The sequence below is a fragment of the Antennarius striatus genome, chromosome 1 (genome assembly GCF_040054535.1).
Source record: "Antennarius striatus isolate MH-2024 chromosome 1, ASM4005453v1, whole genome shotgun sequence".
In the NCBI taxonomy this organism is placed as follows: domain Eukaryota; kingdom Metazoa; phylum Chordata; class Actinopteri; order Lophiiformes; family Antennariidae; genus Antennarius; species Antennarius striatus.
In genome coordinates this window covers 20,298,621-20,317,699 of record NC_090776.1, presented here as the reverse complement: position 1 = coordinate 20,317,699, position 19,079 = coordinate 20,298,621, and the positions used below count along the sequence as shown (strand labels likewise).

At 38.9% G+C, this 19,079-nt stretch overlaps 2 protein-coding genes across 2 annotated transcripts; one reads left to right on the top strand and one right to left on the bottom strand.

Moving 5' to 3' along the window:
- The first annotated feature begins 626 nt into the window (after positions 1-626).
- Positions 627-9,674, top strand: LOC137600576 (long-chain fatty acid transport protein 2-like). The gene is made up of 10 exons (XM_068322280.1): positions 627-1,672; positions 2,662-2,871; positions 2,970-3,128; positions 3,335-3,459; positions 3,583-3,777; positions 5,316-5,406; positions 5,505-5,703; positions 5,855-5,952; positions 6,239-6,369; positions 6,459-9,674. The coding sequence occupies exons 1-10, from the start codon at positions 1,192-1,194 to the stop codon at positions 6,630-6,632; spliced, it is 1,863 nt and encodes a 620-aa protein (XP_068178381.1). The 5' UTR covers positions 627-1,191; the 3' UTR covers positions 6,633-9,674.
- A 1,832-nt stretch (positions 9,675-11,506) lies between these two features.
- On the bottom strand, positions 11,507-18,481 carry hdc (histidine decarboxylase). Its single transcript, XM_068316651.1, has 12 exons — positions 18,412-18,481; positions 18,166-18,338; positions 17,973-18,086; positions 17,294-17,416; positions 17,050-17,187; positions 16,353-16,496; positions 13,701-13,767; positions 13,450-13,612; positions 13,241-13,331; positions 13,058-13,156; positions 12,834-12,935; positions 11,507-12,437 (listed from the first exon to the last, which is right to left on the bottom strand). Exons 1-12 carry the CDS (start codon positions 18,437-18,439, stop codon positions 11,832-11,834), a joined length of 1,848 nt encoding a protein of 615 aa, XP_068172752.1. The 5' UTR covers positions 18,440-18,481; the 3' UTR covers positions 11,507-11,831.
- Positions 18,482-19,079: the final 598 nt, after the last annotated feature.

Below are 19,079 nucleotides of genomic sequence, written 5' to 3'. Positions count from 1 at the left end.
GTTGTCATTTTAAAACGTTGTTGTTATTGTCATCTGTATTCTGTTCAGTGCATATATGTATATTTTAAATGTTCTTATTTCTTATTTTCTGTAATGTGTAACCACCAGGTCCCCCCGGATTAGAAGAGGCGGGGGATCCTCCCTCTTCCTTCTGAGGTCCAGCACCATCAGGACCTCCTCCCTGTAGGCTGACTCATTATTATTTGTGATCAGCCCCACTACAGTAATGTCATCAGAAAGTTTCACCAGGAAGTTGCTTCTGTTAATCGGAGCGCAGTCATGGGTGTATGGGGTGTTCATGTGCCAGTGTCTTCAATGCAATTATGTCTTTTAGAGTGTCTTACACAATCATGACAACAACAGATATAATAATACACATACAAACATGTGTCCAACCTCTTGGGGGGGGGGCTGAGACCCCCCAACAGGTCTGACTCTATAACCGCACCTGATTACTTGGCCCTGAAGCACAGATGGAATGCAGGGGGAGGGCGACTTGGGAAAGAATAAAACGGTGTTTTCTGTTCTTTAATATCGTCCACCCACCCACCCCCCCGCACGCAAATTTAACACACAAACCCGCAAATAAATTCTGCTAAATGAAAAGCGCACTTTCCTGCAGCGGCAGGCTGAGGTTTGAATAATTGAGGTGGCGCAACAGGAGTTTGCTTTTATTATGAAGTAGTCACAGGAAATGACAAACGTGTGTGTTGTTGACCTGCAAAACAGTCTGCAGAACAAATCCACACATTTTCTGGGTAGTTTTGACCGTGAGTTGGTTCTAAATATTCTGTGGAGTTCTGGAAAAGAAAGTCGCGTTGAGCCGTGACGCACCGAGCGCGCCAACAACACAACGCGCCCTGAATTTGGGTTTCTTTCTGCAGAATAAGATCAGTTAATAATTAGCATAATGTCAACAATCAAAACACAAATCGTTGCTTTGACAAAGTTCAAGAAGGATGGTCACGATGGTGAAACAAAGAGAGAGGAAAAAACCGCAATTAACTATCCGCAATAAACTCTGAAGTAAAGTTGCCCTCGCTAATCCGCGGCTCTTTGTTTACACCCTTCAGGGAAAGTCGCTCAAAGTTCACCGACTGAACCCACATTCATGCGTGGAAATTTGATCCACTCGGAACTCGTTAAACTCCAGGGGCCTGAGTATTTTCTGCGTTTCTACCGCAAAAAACAATGATCGCATACATCCTCTACACCGCTCTTGCGGGTTTGGTGATTTTACCGTTTTTGCTTTATCGTAAAAACCCTTATTTATGGGCAGATTTAAAGCAGTCGATTCTTTTCTTTAAAATCGGGAGTCACCTGGCCAAAGTCGCTAGACAGAAGCCGTTTTACAGTATTCTTGACAGTTTTCTGGACAAAGTGGCTAAACAGCCTCATAAGAGGTTTATTCTGTTCGGGGAGAGCCACTACACCTACAGCCAGGCCGACAAAGAGAGCAACAAGGCGGCCAGAGCTCTGAGCGCGCTGGCCGCCCTGAAGGAGGGCGACACGGTCGCCCTGTTTTTAGGCAACGAGCCGCAGTTTGTGTTCATCTGGCTCGCTTTGTTCAAACTGGGATGTAGGGCTTCATTCCTGAACTACAACATCAGATCCAAGTCCCTGCTGCATTGTTTCTCCTGCTGTGAAGCAAAGGTCCTGGTGGCTGGTGCTGGTGAGTTGGGTTCCTACCCTCATGTAATAGTTTCCTGGTTTTTTTCATTATTATTACTGATATGTTTTCAGTCTTTGTTTCCCCCCACAAAACAACTAACATGAATTGTAACCTTTTTCCTGTGTTGAAAGTTTTACTGACCGATGAAACAATTTCATTCAGAACACTGACATTCTGATTTTCTTTAAGCATATAAAACATCTTTCATTCATCTGGATTTGTTATTATTTTTGACCTTGATTTCAAGGGTAGAGGTGAGTTTAATTTTCGGTGGAGAGAGGTACCTGAACATCATACAGATGTTCTTTATGATCCACAACCAGCGAAAACATTATTATATAGAATGGACAGTACACTATATGAATATACCGTATGTTCCCCTCGTCATTACACATGGATCACCTTAAAAGCAGATGGGCCTAGACTTGATCGGCCCGCCCACAATTCCAGGCCTGGTTGGGAAATAATTTTGTCAGGTTGTCTGAGTAAACCTGCTATCAGCCTTGACACATCACGCTCAATGAGCGCCTTATGGCGGCTTCGGTGCCTTGCTCAAGGGCTCCGTTGTCACGACCCCGGGTTCTGGGTCCTTCCAGGTTGCTGTTTGCTCTGTTTTGCAGGTCTTCAGCTGTGCAGAGTTGTCATCAAGTAACTAAACATCTGGCCAGTGTTCCCAGTTATGTCTAGCGCCATGTTGCTTTGCCATTCATTGCCTACAAACTGGCCGCAACACAGTTTACACTCCATTCTTTTTGGTCCCATGCTGGTCCTGAACCGGCAACCCTTTGGTCCCCAAGCCAAGACCTCGTAGACCGAACTACTTCCGCTGTACTGCAATAATATTTATACTCATTAAACACTTGAGGAACTTGGTTTGATTTAAATTAGTTTCCTTCCCATGAGTTGTGGCATCTGTGTGAAACCTTATTTTTCCATAATATTGTAAATACATCGACCTCCCTGAAGTGTGTTTTTCCTCTTTTTCTCAGACTTGCAGGGTGCTGTTGAAGAGGTGTTGCCTTCCTTGAACCAAATGGGTGTGCGTGTGTTTATCCTCAGTGAGAAAATTCACGTGGAAGGCATCGAAAGCCTCTCTGATAAGATTCAGCTGGCTTCGGACCAGCCTTTGTCACCTCAGCTGAGGGCCAACATTACTATCAAGAGTCCTGCACTATACATCTACACTTCAGGAACCACAGGTATTCTGGTTTTCACCTCTAGTCTTAAATGCAGGCCTCGAGCAACAGAATTAGGACAGTAAAAATTTAGATTTTCCATGGTGGTGATCTCTTTTCAGGTCTTCCCAAGGCAGCTATCATCAATCACGAGAGGCTATGGATGGCATCCTTTCTTCAGACTTTTGCTGGCGTACATTCAGACGATATCATCTACGTATTTCTTCCTCTTTATCATACATCTGGCTTTATGATGGGACTTTGTGGAGCCATAGAAAGAGGTGATTCACAGAGTTACAAAACCATAAAACATCATTTCTAGGTTGCATTTTGAGTTTGCTAATGATTTAACTTGTAATTGACCTAAAATAACAAGTTTAGCTTCAGACCACTATTTATATTTCTAAATAAATTAAAAAACAGTAAACTGAATTGCCAGTGGAAGATGATAATTGTGAAATTTTTTGCGTGTTTTTATTTCATTTAGGTATAACTGTGGTTATAAAACCAAAATTCTCAGCGTCCCAGTTCTGGAATGACTGTAGAAAATACAACGTGACTGTCATTCAGTACATAGGAGAAATTATGCGCTACCTCTGCAACACTCCAGAGGTAAAATTATTTATTATTTTAACACGATTGCTAACAGTGATTTTCACGCAATTTGCACCATCAGTTTAGAGCTTCGAAATTCAGATTCACTGTGTTCTAATCTGGCCTCTGCTTTTGTTTTAGAGGGACAATGACAGAGATCATAAGGTACGATTGGCCGTAGGAAATGGGATAAGGGCCGACACCTGGGCTGATTTCCTCAAGCGTTTCGGAGACATTCGTATCTGTGAATGCTACGGCGCAACAGAATCAAATGTTGGTTTTGTCAACTACATCGGAAAAGTTGGAGCTATTGGCAAGGAACATTTTCTCCACAAGGTAGATTAATGCTGTTTTTCCACTGATGCAATTGATATTCTGTGTTTTATGGTTGGGTATTATTCAAAACTGTGCGATGATCTCGCATCGAAAGTTAGACTTTTTAATACTAAAAACATGTTTGCCCCAGAAATGTTTCGCATCAAAAAAACTGAATATTAGCCAAAGGCAACACAAGTGACCGTGCAGATTTTAAATGAAGGTTTCTATTATTAAGGTAAAAAAATAAATAAATCCAAACCCACATGTCTGTAAAAACGTAATTGCCCCTTAAACCTAATAACTGGTTGGACCACAGCAGCAACAACTGCAACCAAGTGTTTGTGATAAGTAGCACTGAGTCTCGTACAGGACTGTAGAGGGGTTTTGGCCTGCTCATCTTTGTAGAATAGTTGTAATTTATCCACATTGGAAGGTTTTCAAGCATGGACTATCTTTTTGAGGTCATGCCATAGCATTTCAATAGGAGTCAAGTCAAAACTTGGACTTAAAAAATTTGATTTTCTTCAGCCATTCAGAGGTGGACATGCTGGTGTGTTTTGGATCATTGTCCTGCTGCAGCATAAAAGTTTGTTTCAGTTTTAGATCACAAATAGATGACTGGATATTGTCCTTTAGGATTTCTTGGTCGACTGACCAAGCAAGTTTTCCTGAAGCAGCAAAACAGCCCCAGAATATCACCACCACCACCATATTTTACTGTTGGTATGATGTTTTCATTTCTGAAATGTGGCATTACTTTTAAACCAGATGAAAGGGAACACATCTTCCAAAAACTTCAACTTTTGTCTCGATAGACACAAAGTCTGCCATGAAGGGTCGTTTTTTTCCTGTGTCTTTCTGAAGGTGGATTCATGAACACTGATCTTAACTTAAGGGAAGTGAGGCCTGCAGTTCTTTGAATGTTGTTGTGAGGTCTTTGTGACCTCTTGGATGAGTCGCTGCTGCGCTCATGTGGTAATCTTGGTTGGCTGGCCACTCCTGTTTCATGATTTCACCATTTGTGGGTAACGGCTCTCTTTATAAATGGTTTTTCCACCTTTTCCTGACTGACAGATCTCAATTACGTTTCCTCTCATTTGTTTCTGAATTTCTTTAGATCTCAGCGTGATTTCTAGCTTTTGAGGATCTTTTGGTCCACTTTTTATTAGGCAGGTCCCATTTGCATGATTTCTTGATCGATAACAGATGTGGCAGTAAACAGGCCTTGGTGTGGCTCGAGTAATTAAACTCAAGTTAACCACAGTGAAGTTATATTGGGCCATGCAAGTTTTGAATTTTTTTTTCCGTTAAAAAAAAAAAAATCATTCAAAAACTGCATTTTGTATTCAGTTATGTTGTCTTTAACTAATACCTATATCTGTTTGATGATCTGACACATTTAGGTGTGATAAACATGAAGAAAGACATGAAATCAGGAAGGGGGCAGACACTTTTTCACATAATTGTATGTCCTTAAAATCTAAATCTGTTGCATATAGATGCAGTTTAAATGGTGAATTTAGGTCTTTCCCTATCTTTATTGAACTGATTTTTAGATTGGATGTCCATACGCCCTCATAAAGTACGACACAGAGAAAGAGGAACCAGTCAGAGACTCCAGAGGATTTTGTATTAAGGTTCCCAGAGGTAAGCTAGTCTCCTAAAAAAAAACAACAAAAACTGACTCCCTCCTGATCTTGAAGCTCATACTCTTACACATCCCTTGTTTCACGCTGCGCTGGCAGGAGAGACTGGTTTGTTGGTGGGAAAGATCGGAAATAGAACACCTTTCAGTGGCTACGCCAAGAACAAGCAGCAGACCGAGAAGAAGAAGCTGTGTGACGTGTTTGAGAAGGGAGACCTCTACTTCAACAGCGGAGACCTTCTAAATATTGACAACGAGGGATTTGTTTTCTTTCAAGATCGTATCGGAGACACTTTCAGGTCTGTAGATAAAATAAATGTGGAAAACTGATCAACAAATGAGCACAAGAAGCTGGTTTAACATTAAAAAGTTTCCAGGACATGCTTAAGTTCAAGCTAGACCCAACTTTACTGATTGTATTATATTTATTGTGTCATTAAATAAAAACAGGTGGAAAGGTGAAAATGTGGCCACCACAGAAGTGGCTGATCATCTGCTGATGGTTAACTGTATTGAAGAAGCTAATGTCTATGGCGTGAAGGTGCCAGGTAATAATAGCACTCATTCTGAATTTGCATTGATTTTAGATTAAAGAAGGTGAAAGTCTATTGTCTGAGAAATATTTCTCATATTTTCAAATCGAATTATATATATTTTTAGCCTGTTTCAAGCCTTGGACTTAAATAACCATTAACATTCCTAATAATTATTCATTCCCAGTGTCGTGACCCACCTCAATTTACAAACTAAGTTAAAAATAGTGTACCTGAAATAAGAGCTTGTGTACACATTCTGAGATAACCCCGTCTTTTTATTCTGACCTTAACCTATTAGGACACGAGGGAAGGATTGGAATGGCAGCACTGAAGCTAAAGGAGAATATGGACTTTGACAGTAATGCTACATATCAGCATGTCAAAAACTATCTCCCGACCTACGCAAGACCTCGATTCATTCGCATTCAGGTGAGACCTGTTCTGTTGAATTTATTCACAACATTAAAAAAATATATGGATGAAAATATTTTGCAACCGTAACAATTTCTCTCCGACAGGACGCACTGGAATTAACTGGAACATTTAAACAAATGAAGGTGACACTGGCAAAGGAGGGTTTTAATCCTGCCATCACCGGGGATCCTTTGTTCTACCTGGAGGACAACAAGGGCTACGTACCCATGACTCAGGAAATATTTAGCTCTATTGCAGAAGGAAGAATCAGGCTGTGAATGACTTTGTGTTTGTGATAGATCATCAAACTCCAATAGAACATTTGATTTTTTATGTTTCAGATGACACAGGATACAAAATTACAACAAGCATCCAACACTGAGTGTTTGCCTACAGCTACTTAAATTTCTACAGTGAATATTTTGTGTGAAAATCCATAGTGGAATACAGTTTTATTTGAAACGCTATTTTTGTAAAACATTTGTTGTGTTGAAAAGTATTAAACAAGTCAACTCTTCCATTTGTGTGTGGGGAGATACTGTAGACCTGAAAGAAAGAAAACACTTTACCGTAGGCAACAGATATTTTATTCTTTTGCAGGTGGAGTTTAAGTGTTTTTTTGCATGTAAGAACCATCAAAGCAAACACTCTGCTCACATTCTGCTCTCAATAGTTACATACAACTTGACATGCCGTTGGACTTTGTCATTTTTTATGGACCTCTCTGTAATCCTGTTCACTGGATTGGAGCCTGCTTTTGATATTGTGGAGAGGACACCTTTATCTTTGAGACTCATCTTTTATCCACATTTATGACCTGAAATTGAACCTTAAGGCAGATCCACTGTTTTATTCCAACCCTTATCACTCTGCAGCTCAGATTTCTCGATCATAGAACATTTTATTTGTCTTAGGATTTTGTTTTAGAGATGGGGTCTTAGTTTTATGAAGCCCTTATCCCCTAAAATTTTTTCTGGTCTTGGGTAGGTCTCCATTATTCAGACTTGGTGTCTCACAAGAAGATTTGAAGCTGTTATGTGCAGTCCTTAAGGATGCTATCTGCAGTTATGAACTGTGAATGAGATCAAATTTGTTGTTCATTACTGTAACTGAACTGCAAGGCGGATAAGTGGCTGAAAATGAGGCGATTGCAATTGTCTCTTCTTCAAGAAGGTGGATGAATGCAGGGATAAAGAAAAGGTTAGGGATCTCCGTCCTTCTAAGCGGTTCAAGGGTCAAACCATTTTTTTGTTGGCAAAAAAGAAAGTCACAAAAAAAAAAAGCTTCCAAATAAAATTCAAGCATTTTTAGCTCCTTTTAAAAGGCTCAACCTACAGTACTTTCATTTATGAATGAAAAATAGAAATAAGCTTTAAAAATGTGGTTCTCTTGACTTTTCAATTTGAAATCTCCATATGTATTCTTTGCTTGACGAATTGATCCACAGAAGAAGTTAGTTTATGTAGGAATAATTGTGCGTCACCACATTGACACAAGTCAAAGATAAAGGCTAAAAACTCAATAAATGAAGACATTTTCTTGATACAACACAGAACTGTAGGTGTGGATTACACTGTAATGCTTAATTTCTGAGTGAAGGAATAACATCTGCACCTTCTGGTCATTCAGATTCAGTATTGATCTTAAAAAATCAGTGATGACACACTGTTCTTATTTCGAGTTAAGTCCATATATAGCAGCAGTGGCTGTTGAATTTTACATAATTATCTACAACATCTGTTTGCTAGAGAACTAAACCCTGTACCAGTATGAATATGTAACCAGAGAGACACTCTTTAACTCAGAGAAGATAAAGCACTGTTTTACTAATGAAGTTGATTTTTTTATTCTTTTTTCCAAAGACAAATAAAATGTTCAATATTGTATTGTGAGGGTGCATCCTGATAATTTTTTATGAAGGTCTGAGGACAAAGTGGTGTGCTTGGTTTGCAACAAGTTTGTAATTGTGTTACAGATAAATTTGCCTTTTTTTATTTCCTAAATGATGAGGGAGAAAGAGTGACCCAAGCTTGGAGAAGAGATGTTTAGTAAATCCTGTCTGTTGTTTTGTGTTCAGGACCAAAGATGGAACATCCATCAGCCGTGTCATATGGATTGGGCCTAAAGGCTTTCATAATAAGCTCACTATTTCCTGTGGGATCCCTAGGATGTCTGGGTTTTCACACATACTGGAGGACTGACACGGGTCTGGGTTTATTTTAAATATTGGGCAACTTTCCTCCATATCTCTCGGAGATGGGAAATGATGGGATGGGATCAAGCTTTTGGGGGCAGGCTCGATGGTCCACAATTCACCTGTTTTTGCTTTTCAGGCAGACGTGACATTTATAGTCATCTTCAAGATAAAAACATTCTACTTATGAACATTGGTTGGGTTTCTACTTGGAAGCATTAACGGCTGAACGCTGAACTCTTGAATTTTTTGCCGTTTGATGTTGACTATTGATCGAGCGAACTGAGCGTGGGAACCTACACAGGCAGGCAGACAACACAGCTGCATCACATCCGCTCAACAGCCAGGTCACATGTTTTGGGTCCAATTAGGAAGTGATAAATGTTGACGGTAGGATTAGACTCTCCTTTTGAGTTTTCTGTTCACTGGTTGTGGGAGCTGTGCTCACTTGTCTGCAGGTACTTTACGGTAGAATGTTACTCAATGCCATTTGATTTTCTAAATGCCTATCCATTTCATTTTACCAGGATAATTGTGATTGCTTGGAGGACACAGATTTCAGCAATGAAATATGTCAGTGATGTACTTCATTGAGACCTGATCTGCCAGGCAGCACAGAACGTGAACCACGATTTTTCTTGTCCAAATATGCGGTGGGACAGCTGAGGAGACCAAAACGGGTCGGACCAGCCGCTGTTTCTTTTAGGAAGAAATTGTACTTTTAATTTCTTTTTCTGTTCTTTGTTGCCCTCCTGAATTTTATCTTTGTAAGGGGTACTGTCAATGCTGGTGTTTCTCCTTTCTAATTGTGTTTTTGATGTAGGATACCCATTGTACAAGGCCGGACCTCCGCTGATGCCTGCACCTTGTAGGGGGATTGTACTGGTGGGACATGACATTGGCGTGTACTTTTAACCATTTTAACATGGTGTGACATTTTATAGATTTTATTAGATTTTAATTGTGGAGTTTTTTTATTGCATGCTTTGTGTTGGTGTTGGGCTTGTGTTTTTACCTTTGTCTCACCAGGGGCCTCCGTAGCAGGGGTCTCGCATCTGCGGAACTGTTGTTGGACTCAAAGGGGGGTTGCCTTCTCCCCAGGTACCACATGAGAAACTTAATGGAATAAAACAGTAATTAAGTAATTAAACATCAACTGGAATGTCTCGTTTTTATGTCCTCTTATTGTTCCTTGTAAGTCTTAGGGAATTTTACTTTTGTATTTAGAGAAGCAGTGACATTGAAATTACCTCAAATATCGATTATAGATTGAAATCTAATAAATTGCAAATTACAAACAATTCAATTTATGGGAATAGTGGGAATATTTATTTTCAATTTACCATGGACACAAGTTATTCGATTTACGTCGCCATAACAAACCATAACATAACCTGGGGTATATCTGTACTGTCAACAAGGATGACATTTATTGACATTGTTTATGCAGCGAAAACCATCGGCTCTTCATTTGGAGCAAGAAGGCTTTTGTGCTCCGCTCCCAATTCCTCACACAGAAACGCAAATATTTTCACAGGTTGTGTCTTCACAAAGTTCACTCAGCACAAAGTCATCTAACACATGAACTACCTGCTGCCACACGCATGCTGCCACATGCATGCTGCCACCCCGTGGTGTGGTAGAGTATTGCATTACTTTGACAGTCACTGGAATCTACAGTAGATTACACATCACAATTTTTTGGGGGTTTTTTCGATCAATGAAGAGAAATTGGATTATTTCCCGAACACACCTGACATGACAGAAAAACACAGGTTTTTGTACAACTTAGCTTTTTTGATAAATATTTTACTGAAAATTAAGCTTGATTAATGTTTTTTTTAATCCAAATGTTCAGATTTGTTTTTAAAAAACTAGTACATATATGAGTGTGATTTGTCAACGAGTCAACAGGATAGTGGCAGGCCGTACGAGCCTAAGTTCCAACCAGTTTAACATTCATATTTCATGTGAACAGTCTGTGAATTATTAACATTAACACCTCATAAATTAATATTTTCATGTCATGTCAAAATAACTGTAAAAATAGGAGTCAGTGAGCAGTTCTTGTGATGTCAGACTTCATGTGGCCTTTCTCAGTTCCTGTTTGTACGTCATCTGTGCCATTTTGTCTTTCTTTAATTCATATCTCTGTGAACATCTGAGCAAGAAACAAACACACAATTTATTTAAAAATGTATGGGGACGTTCATGAGCATCGAGACCACTATTTTAGTGGTCTCGATGCTGACACTATTAAGGCTATCATGAACAACACCAGCCACCCCCTCCACACCACCTTCTCCCAGCAGAGAAGCACCTTCAGCGACAGACTGCTGTCACACAGAGCCTCCACAGAGAGGCTGAGGTCCTCCTTCGTGCCCCGTGCCATCAGGGGGTACAATGACTCTCTCAGGAGGAGCGGGGGGGAGGTGGCGAGGTCAGCACGGGGTTGAATGGATTTAATTTAATTAAATTTTATACTGTTTAAATATTTTTTTTTTTATACTGTTTTATACTGTTTTATATTTTAATTCAATGCTATACTGTTTATATTTTAATTTTATACTGTTTATATTTTAATACTGTAATATTTTTTAAATTTCATACTGTTTATATTTTAATTTTATACTGCTTATATTTTAGTTATAGTTTAGCATATAAGTCCTATTAGTGCTGCATGTGTCTGTTAGTGTAGTGTATGTCTTGTGGTATGTCCTGTGATGTCAGTGTTTCTTTTTCTCCTGGTGTTTATCCAGTATTATTTGTTATGTAATGCCTGAGCAGTGGATATATACGATTTCCACCGGGATTAATAAAGTATCTATCTATCTATCTATCTATCTATCTATCTATCTATCTATCTATCTATCTATCTATCTATCTATCTATCTATCTATCTATCTATCTATCTAGTGGTAATGTATGAAATCAGTAACTCACACAACTAGACATCTAAAAGGTTGTAAAAGCTTTTTATTAGAAATACTTTTAAAGATAAATGATCAAAGTAATTTCAAATCACTGACACAGATGGTGATTGTTAATGATCCAAGTGTTTGTGTTAGTTATTCAGCGTTGAAACAGCAGGAGCAGAAGCAAACTGCTCACTGTTATTTTGCAGGCGCTGCTTACAGTGTCTGTTTCCAGTGGAGGAGAAGAAGAAGCTGCAATGTCGACAGAAGACTGAAGACATTTAATTCTTCTGTATGTGAAGGTCAAGTGTTTTTGGGGCTGTAACTAGAATCTTAAAAAGAAATCCTCCCCTTACAAACAGCACTCATTATTTTGAGAAACTTGGCACGCTGTTGAACTTTGTCATCTTTTTCTGGACCTGTTTATCCAAAGGTTTTGAAGGGCTCTCTGTGATCTTACTCACATGATCGTGTCCTGCTATCGATCTTTTGGGAAGGAAAACATTGTCTTTAAGACAAGGATTTTGTTCACAGTCATGACCAGATATTGGCCCTTTGTAGGAATAAGGGAGGGGTTCACTGTTGCAGCTGAGGGAGCGCATTGGCCTGCTTGACCCATTCCAAGTTTTGTCAATCCACAAATCCACTTCATGCTTCTTTATCCGATAAAATACGTTTTCTCTCTCCTCAAACCTGGTGTCCATGATGGGGTCTTTGTTAAATTCAGCTCTTGTCACATACTTTCTTTCAGATTTGGGTTGGTCTCCATTGAGCAGACTTGGCGTCTCGGTGAGAAGAGTGGAAGCTGTTTTGGAGATGATGCTCCAGTCTTTGAGAATATCGTCTGCTGTGGTGAACTGTGAGGTCACTGTGAATCTGATGATGCGTTTGTTGTAAATGTCTGCAGGAATGAGGAACAGGGTCCCAAACTGTGTCAGTCTCCTCAGCAATTCCTGGGTCAAAGCATTTCCTCCCTAGAATGAGAGAAAAAAATCCAAAAATTTAAAAAATCCAAAACTTCTGAACAAAATTTTAATTTTTCAACTATATTAAGTAGAATATTCAACAAAGATTCAACTTGATATTATAGCACTGTCACAGACCTGCTATAGCTTGTGATAAACTAGAGATAATCCGCACTGACAAAGCATGATGTCTGTTAACCTTTAACAGAGGTAACGATTACCCATATGACCTCTTTCAAAACGGCAATGAAAAAAAAATCCACAAATTTTGCAAGCTGATACGAGACAAAGATAAAGACTAAAAATGACCTTTGAACATTGTGTGACTTGGAAGTTCATGTGTGATACCATTGATACCATTGACACATTGATACATTGATAGACACACCATATTACAGTACGTACTTTCAGGCAGAAGACCACGAGACCAAGGTGCCTCTTAGCAGGAACCTCAAAATTTGGGTCACTCTTTACATGAGACTCAAAGAGCTTTGCCATCTCAATCCCCTAAAACAGACAAGAAAAATATTAATGTAGATTTTAAAACTAAAAATTATTTATATTTTGATATTTGATATTTGCTCCTAAAACAATTTGTACGTGCATGAAGATAACCGACTAGCACTCACGTGTCTGATATGAGCCTGCAGGTTTTTGAGTCCAAAGGAGCGGATAACAAACCACAGTTTGAGAGAACGGAAGCGTCTGCTGAGTGGAATCTGCCAGTGCTGAACCAAAGGAGCAGTCGTGTTATTGCTTACAATGTTTAACTTATATAACTTATATATTAGATTCTATAATTTCCGACATACCATAAAATCTGTAGCTGCATGTGAGTTTTCATGTCTGAGATAAACAGGATCAACACTGAATGTCTGTTGGAGCTTGTATTTATCCTTTACCCTGAGGAAATAAAATTTAACCTGAAACAACAGACACCTTTCAAACTATTTTGGATTTATGTTTTGCAATGATAGACATTCTTTTACATATATTTCCTTTTTTAGAGGTCTTAACTCACCAGAAAGCTGTGCAATCAAAATGAACCATCATCCACTTGGATGGGTTGAAGACAAAAGAATCTGCAAATTCAATGCCCTCCAGGGACCAGCGGAGCTCAGGACAGAAATACGCTGAGCCAGCATACGCAGCATCAACATGAAGCCACAATCCCTCTTCTGCACCTGTAAAATAGATTCAAACACTAAATTTCTTTACTGACTTTACTTGCAGAGTTGATTTAGACTGTTGGGAATAAATCTGAAGACATACAGACTGGTCCCAGTTCAGATAGATTGTCAAAGGCACAAGCTCCTGTTGATCCCAAAGTTACACAAAGCTGGAGAGGAGAGAAACAAAATCATAGATAAAAATATAAATCTATGTACAGAAATGTAATGTGTTTATTTGTGATACAATCCTCTTTACCAATATTTAATTTGATGTTTTAGCTCTTAATTCTACATATGTAATTTCACCAATGCTCATTTTCCATATTTAACTTGATTCTTAATCTGTTAAATCCTATAGCAGCCATAGTTTCTTTTCCTTTTGAATAATACTGTAACTAAACAGTCATATTTGCTTTAGTAAAACAAGAACCATGATTCTTCGTGAGTTATATAAAAAAAACCATTTCATTATAATGAAATCTTAGAAGACATTCATTCAGAAAAATACTTGAAATAAATATGTAATAAATATGTAATATTAATTTACTAAGTAAGTGACAAAGTAGACTGAGAAAAACAAATAACATAAAACTAGAATACAGAACAAGTACTTCAAAACTTAACATACTTGAATAAATGCATTTAGTTATTTATTCCCACCCGAAACATGAAATGAGCTTGAAAATAAAGTGCACCTCATGTATGTCCATTAAATACTTACTGAATACTTACATTACCGGCCAAGAGTTTGGACTCACCTCATTGAATGGTTTTCTTTATTCATTTTATAGGAATTAAAAAAACTATGAATGAACACTTGTGGAATTATGTAGCAAACAAAACATGTTTTATCACCCTTAGCTTTGATGTCTTCTTTGCATTCTTTCATTGAGCTTCATGATTCTTCTAACGGTACTGACGTACTGTAGTTCTTAGAGGCCCTTTTGTCTTCAGTGTGGTCCATCTCATCCAAAACCATCTTGATTGGGTTGAGGTCAGGTGACTCTGGAGGCCATGTCATGTGACACAACACCCCATCACTCTCCTTCTTAGTCAAATAAATAACCCTTACACATCCTGGAGGTGTGTTTGGGATCAATTGTCCTGATGATGGTACAACTAAACACAAACTGGATGGGATGGCATGTCACTGCAGGATGCTGTGGTGGCCAGACCAGTTTCAATGTTGAATAAATCCCCGACAGGGTCACCAGCAAAGCCCCATCACATCTTCCCCATGATACATGGTGGGAACTCTACATGTAGAGACCATCTGCTCACTTTTTCACTGGTCTAATATTTATTTCTTCTATTTCTTGGCCCAAAGATTTCTTCTTCGGTGGTGTTTTTTCCCCCAGCAGCTATTTAAACATAAAGGTCTGATTCATTCAGAGATGTGTCTGCTACTAGACCTTTGGGTGGCATTAATCTGGGCTCTAATCTGAGGTGCTGCTGACTTGAGATTTTTGAGCCTGCTGGGGTTGGATGTTCTTACCCACAGCAGCAGAGGAGAGACCCTTGGTCTTCCATTCCTGGGGCGATCCTCATGTGAACCAATTTTGTTGCAGCGCTGGATGTTTTTTTGGTTGCACTTGTAATGCAAACTGACTGACCCTGAGTTCATAAAGTCACAATGGACTGTTGGCTCTGTTAACTCTGCTGACTGGTTCTTGTCCTAACGTGGATGCTAACAGTCATTGAATGAGGCTGTCAAATTTGTTACCAGTTTGACTTTTGCACAACACAACTAATAATCCCAACCTCATTAAGGAGGCTTGAAAATACAGAAATGAACCTTGATAAGGATCGAAGGTGAGACATTTCAGCTGACGACCTCATGAGGCTCATTTGAGGGAAGCTGCTATCAAAGCAAAGGTAGCTACTTTGAGAAATCTAAAAAATAAAACCATACTTAAAGTTCTTTAGCATTTTTTTGTTTGCTACATAGTTCCATATATCTTTCCTAATAGTTTTGATGTCTTCAGTTTGCATCTACAATGTAGAAAGTAATAAAAATAAAGAAAAACCATTGAATGAGAAGGTGTGTCTTATGTGTGTACTATGCTACAGAATTATCACCATTATCTCCTCAAATGTACACTGTCACTCTTATTGTATCAGATATGCAGAGCTCAATCTGAAGCAAACGTCATCTACCAATTCTAGTAGTTCGACCTCGATTATTTGCTTTATCTTAACCTGTTGAGTTAGGTATTGAATCATCAATCATTATAGCACTAATTGTGTGGCAGTGATTGAACAGAACCAAAAAAAATCCAAATGCAATATTTGTATATAAGATTTCGCCCATAGTCTACTTGGTCTTCACACAACAATGACCATTTTCTGCCTACTTTTCTGTAAATAACTAATCTCTGCTCAAGATACAACTGCTGAACATCGAGAATTGATTGTTTCAGATAAATAAATTACTGACTGGCACCACGTATTTAAATAAATTTCGTTATATTTTTAATAAAAGTTGTTTCGCTTTATTTCATCTAAATGTTGTGCAGGAATCTGTCATCACTTTTACACAGCTATCCATAGTAAACATCAGTTGAGACTAAATAGCTTTACTTTTACTCTGTTTCCAGGGTGGCTCCCTAATCTTAAAATACATTAATAAAGACTATTTTGATTATCGTAAATCACACTAACATTTGCTTCTGTCAGCAGCATACAAAATCGAGACAAGTAGCATTCATCTTAAATTCTTCAGATAAATACTCCCATGTCACCAAACACTTACCATGCATGGGACCAGTCCTCTGGCTCTGTCTTCTTTTATGGCTTGTTTCAAAGTGTCTCCTCTCAGGGACAACTGCTCATCGGTGGGCAGAAACCTGATCCTGACCAGAGAGATCAATCCTGCCTTCTCGACAGATGAATGCGCCTATATAAATACAGTGTGGTGGAATGTTTAAAATACAATAAAATAATATAATAAAATAATATCATGTCATAGAACCAAAGATCTGGATTGTTGGATTGCTGTTCTGGTGTGATCTGTATTACATCATCGGTATTGCAAAAACGACCCATTTAGGGTCAGTTTGACATATGGTCAGTTTGACATATAGTCAGGACTTCCAATAAGCTACAACTCAGGTCTGAATACACACACACAGCAGAGGCTATAAAGACCATGAAAAGATCAGTTAATACAGAAGAAGGGTTCCAGGTCCTGATGCAGTGATGTGACCAGAGATTTCATTATAATTAGATAAGTATTTGTTGAACTTGTCTGTCTGTCTGTTTATATCATCGATAATATTATTGGACTTCTCCTCAACCTAAGTATGATTTGAATTGGCAAATAAATATCTTGTACTTATAGACTTTGTCCTGTCTTAAGAAAAACGGCACCCCACTACAACAGGCAGTTAATCCTCACATAATTTCATTTTATATATACAAAGTCATCCTACTATAACGTTAACACTAACCTGATCTGATGCGTAGGCAACCAGCCTTGAATTGAGGACCGAGTCGTCCACGTCTTGGTCGAGCTCAGATTGCAGCTGCATTATTTTGTCTTTCCTGGCCGCTAAGAGAGCCACCAGTGTGCTCTCACTGACGGTACCCTGAAAGGACAGGCAGGCAGGAGAGAATGAAAATACATACATAGTCACATTTCCATAGAGATTATGATATTTGGGTTTTAAAGAAATGCAACAAGGTGTTATAAACCTGCAGTATGCCTCCACCTCTGCTGTCAGGATGGTGATGCAGGAAGAATTTAGGGAGCCCCAGAGCTTTGCACAACCAGTCCAATACGTGAATCTCCAGCTCTGTAGAAGCTGGACTGGAGGCCTGTTCATAACCAGGAAAGAGAAAGAGAAATTACTTCAAATTGTAACATTATTGATTATTGATATATTTTTCATTCTTTTAGATAGTGTACAATGTGAACCGTTTCAAGTCAGACCTTCTGCCTTGAAAATATGAGCGCAGTAAACTTGAACTGTCTTGAACTTTGAAAGTTGGTTGACTTGTGTCCCCTTGTTGTGTCGTCGTATTTCTACATTTTAGTATTGTTTAATGTCATACATGAAAAAAGTTTCTACCTAGTTTAACACACATTTCTGTGTTGTTTTAAATTACAATTTTAGATGCACAAACTCTTCTTTATTCCAAATATGACAGTACTCTGAACGGGATAACGGTCCAGCATGTTGCATTTATATATTCTGAATCAAGCCTTATACTGAATACAATATTTTCTAATTAAGACTTGAGTTGAGCCAAAATCATTCAGATTTTAGGATATCGGTATATAATTGATGATTATCAATATTATTATCAATATTATATATATTTGTCAATTTTGGTTGTGCATTGGAAAAGAAAGGGTGGAATATTCCTGTACCCAGGTGAATCCAACACAGTTGAAGGCATTGGAAAGCATTTCTCCGAGCATGGAGGGCCATGACGTCAAACAGGGGTAAAAAGCATGCATGTGAGGGCTCTGCCAGTGAACCATCTGGGGGACAAAATGAGAAAAAACTTGGTTCAGTTTTAAGATAGACATATATAATGACAGATGACACTAAGGAACTTACTCCAGGCATGATTACTTTCTCCACATCACTGAAGATGCTGTCCCAGTCCTCCGGTTCTGTGGGTGCAGAGTCAGGGATAAGGTCCCTCATGTAGCCTGGCTTCACATCTGGAATAACGTTCCTCTCCCTGATGGAGACCAGGTAGTTTGTGATGTAGTCCACCAGCTCCTTACCTGATCAGTAACAGACACTGTAACAGCCAGACAAAGACAAAACCAGTCATTTTAATATAAAATATATGATTACCTCTCTGATTGAATTCCTCAGCTTGCATTGTTTTATGATGAAAGCTCTGCGAGATTATACGTTGAGTGCAACAGGCGGCTGTAGTGATACGTTGTGCGTTCAGTGACACATTTATATACCCCGTTATGAGGAACACACCCTGAAACGGTGACGTATTTGGACCACAAGACAAATTAATTTTCTTCTTATTCTTCTACTTTTCGTCATCGTTATTGTCGATCATGTTAGTAACTCAATCACGATTCAAATATTTACCGAACATTTGAATTAATTACATCTAGCTCAAGTCATGACTTTATGTCATGCGCAAAAACTAGGACGGCGCCAGCGCGCACTGCGCACCCCATCACCAGAGACGCACCTCTGTGCGCCAGGCAGGCGCTGATTTGAAAGTAACCAGACAATATGTGTGAATATACTTACAGAAGTATTAGACTTTAGCCTCTTCATTGTCCAGATACGATTGATTTTATTCTGTTATTTACCAATATCTTGAATGAGGTGTGGATGGATGTTTATGGATCTACACCTGAAGCGTTAATTCTGTTTCTGTCCTGTTAAAGTCGACACGCTTCAGGTCTGCTGTCTGACATGCGCTTCATTTGAATTTACACTTTACTTGGGAAGATAAAACGCATTGATAATCTGTGCAACAGCATCGCGCACAG

Excerpts from the sequence above, each read along its gene's own strand:
- LOC137600576 (XM_068322280.1), top strand. The coding sequence starts at position 1,192 with ATGATCGCATACATCCTCTACACCGCTCTTGCGGGTTTGGTGATTTTA. Across the intron at positions 1,673-2,661 it reads GGTCCTGGTGGCTGGTGCTG|ACTTGCAGGGTGCTGTTGAA; the intron begins GTGAGTTGGGTT and ends TCTTTTTCTCAG. Across the intron at positions 3,778-5,315 it reads AGGAACATTTTCTCCACAAG|ATTGGATGTCCATACGCCCT; the intron begins GTAGATTAATGC and ends ACTGATTTTTAG.
- hdc (XM_068316651.1), bottom strand. The coding sequence starts at position 18,439 with ATGCAAGCTGAGGAATTCAATCAGAGAG. Across the intron at positions 16,497-17,049 it reads TTGCCTACGCATCAGATCAG|GCGCATTCATCTGTCGAGAA; the intron begins GTTAGTGTTAAC and ends GTATTTATATAG. Across the intron at positions 13,157-13,240 it reads ATGCAGCTACAGATTTTATG|CACTGGCAGATTCCACTCAG; the intron begins GTATGTCGGAAA and ends CCTTTGGTTCAG.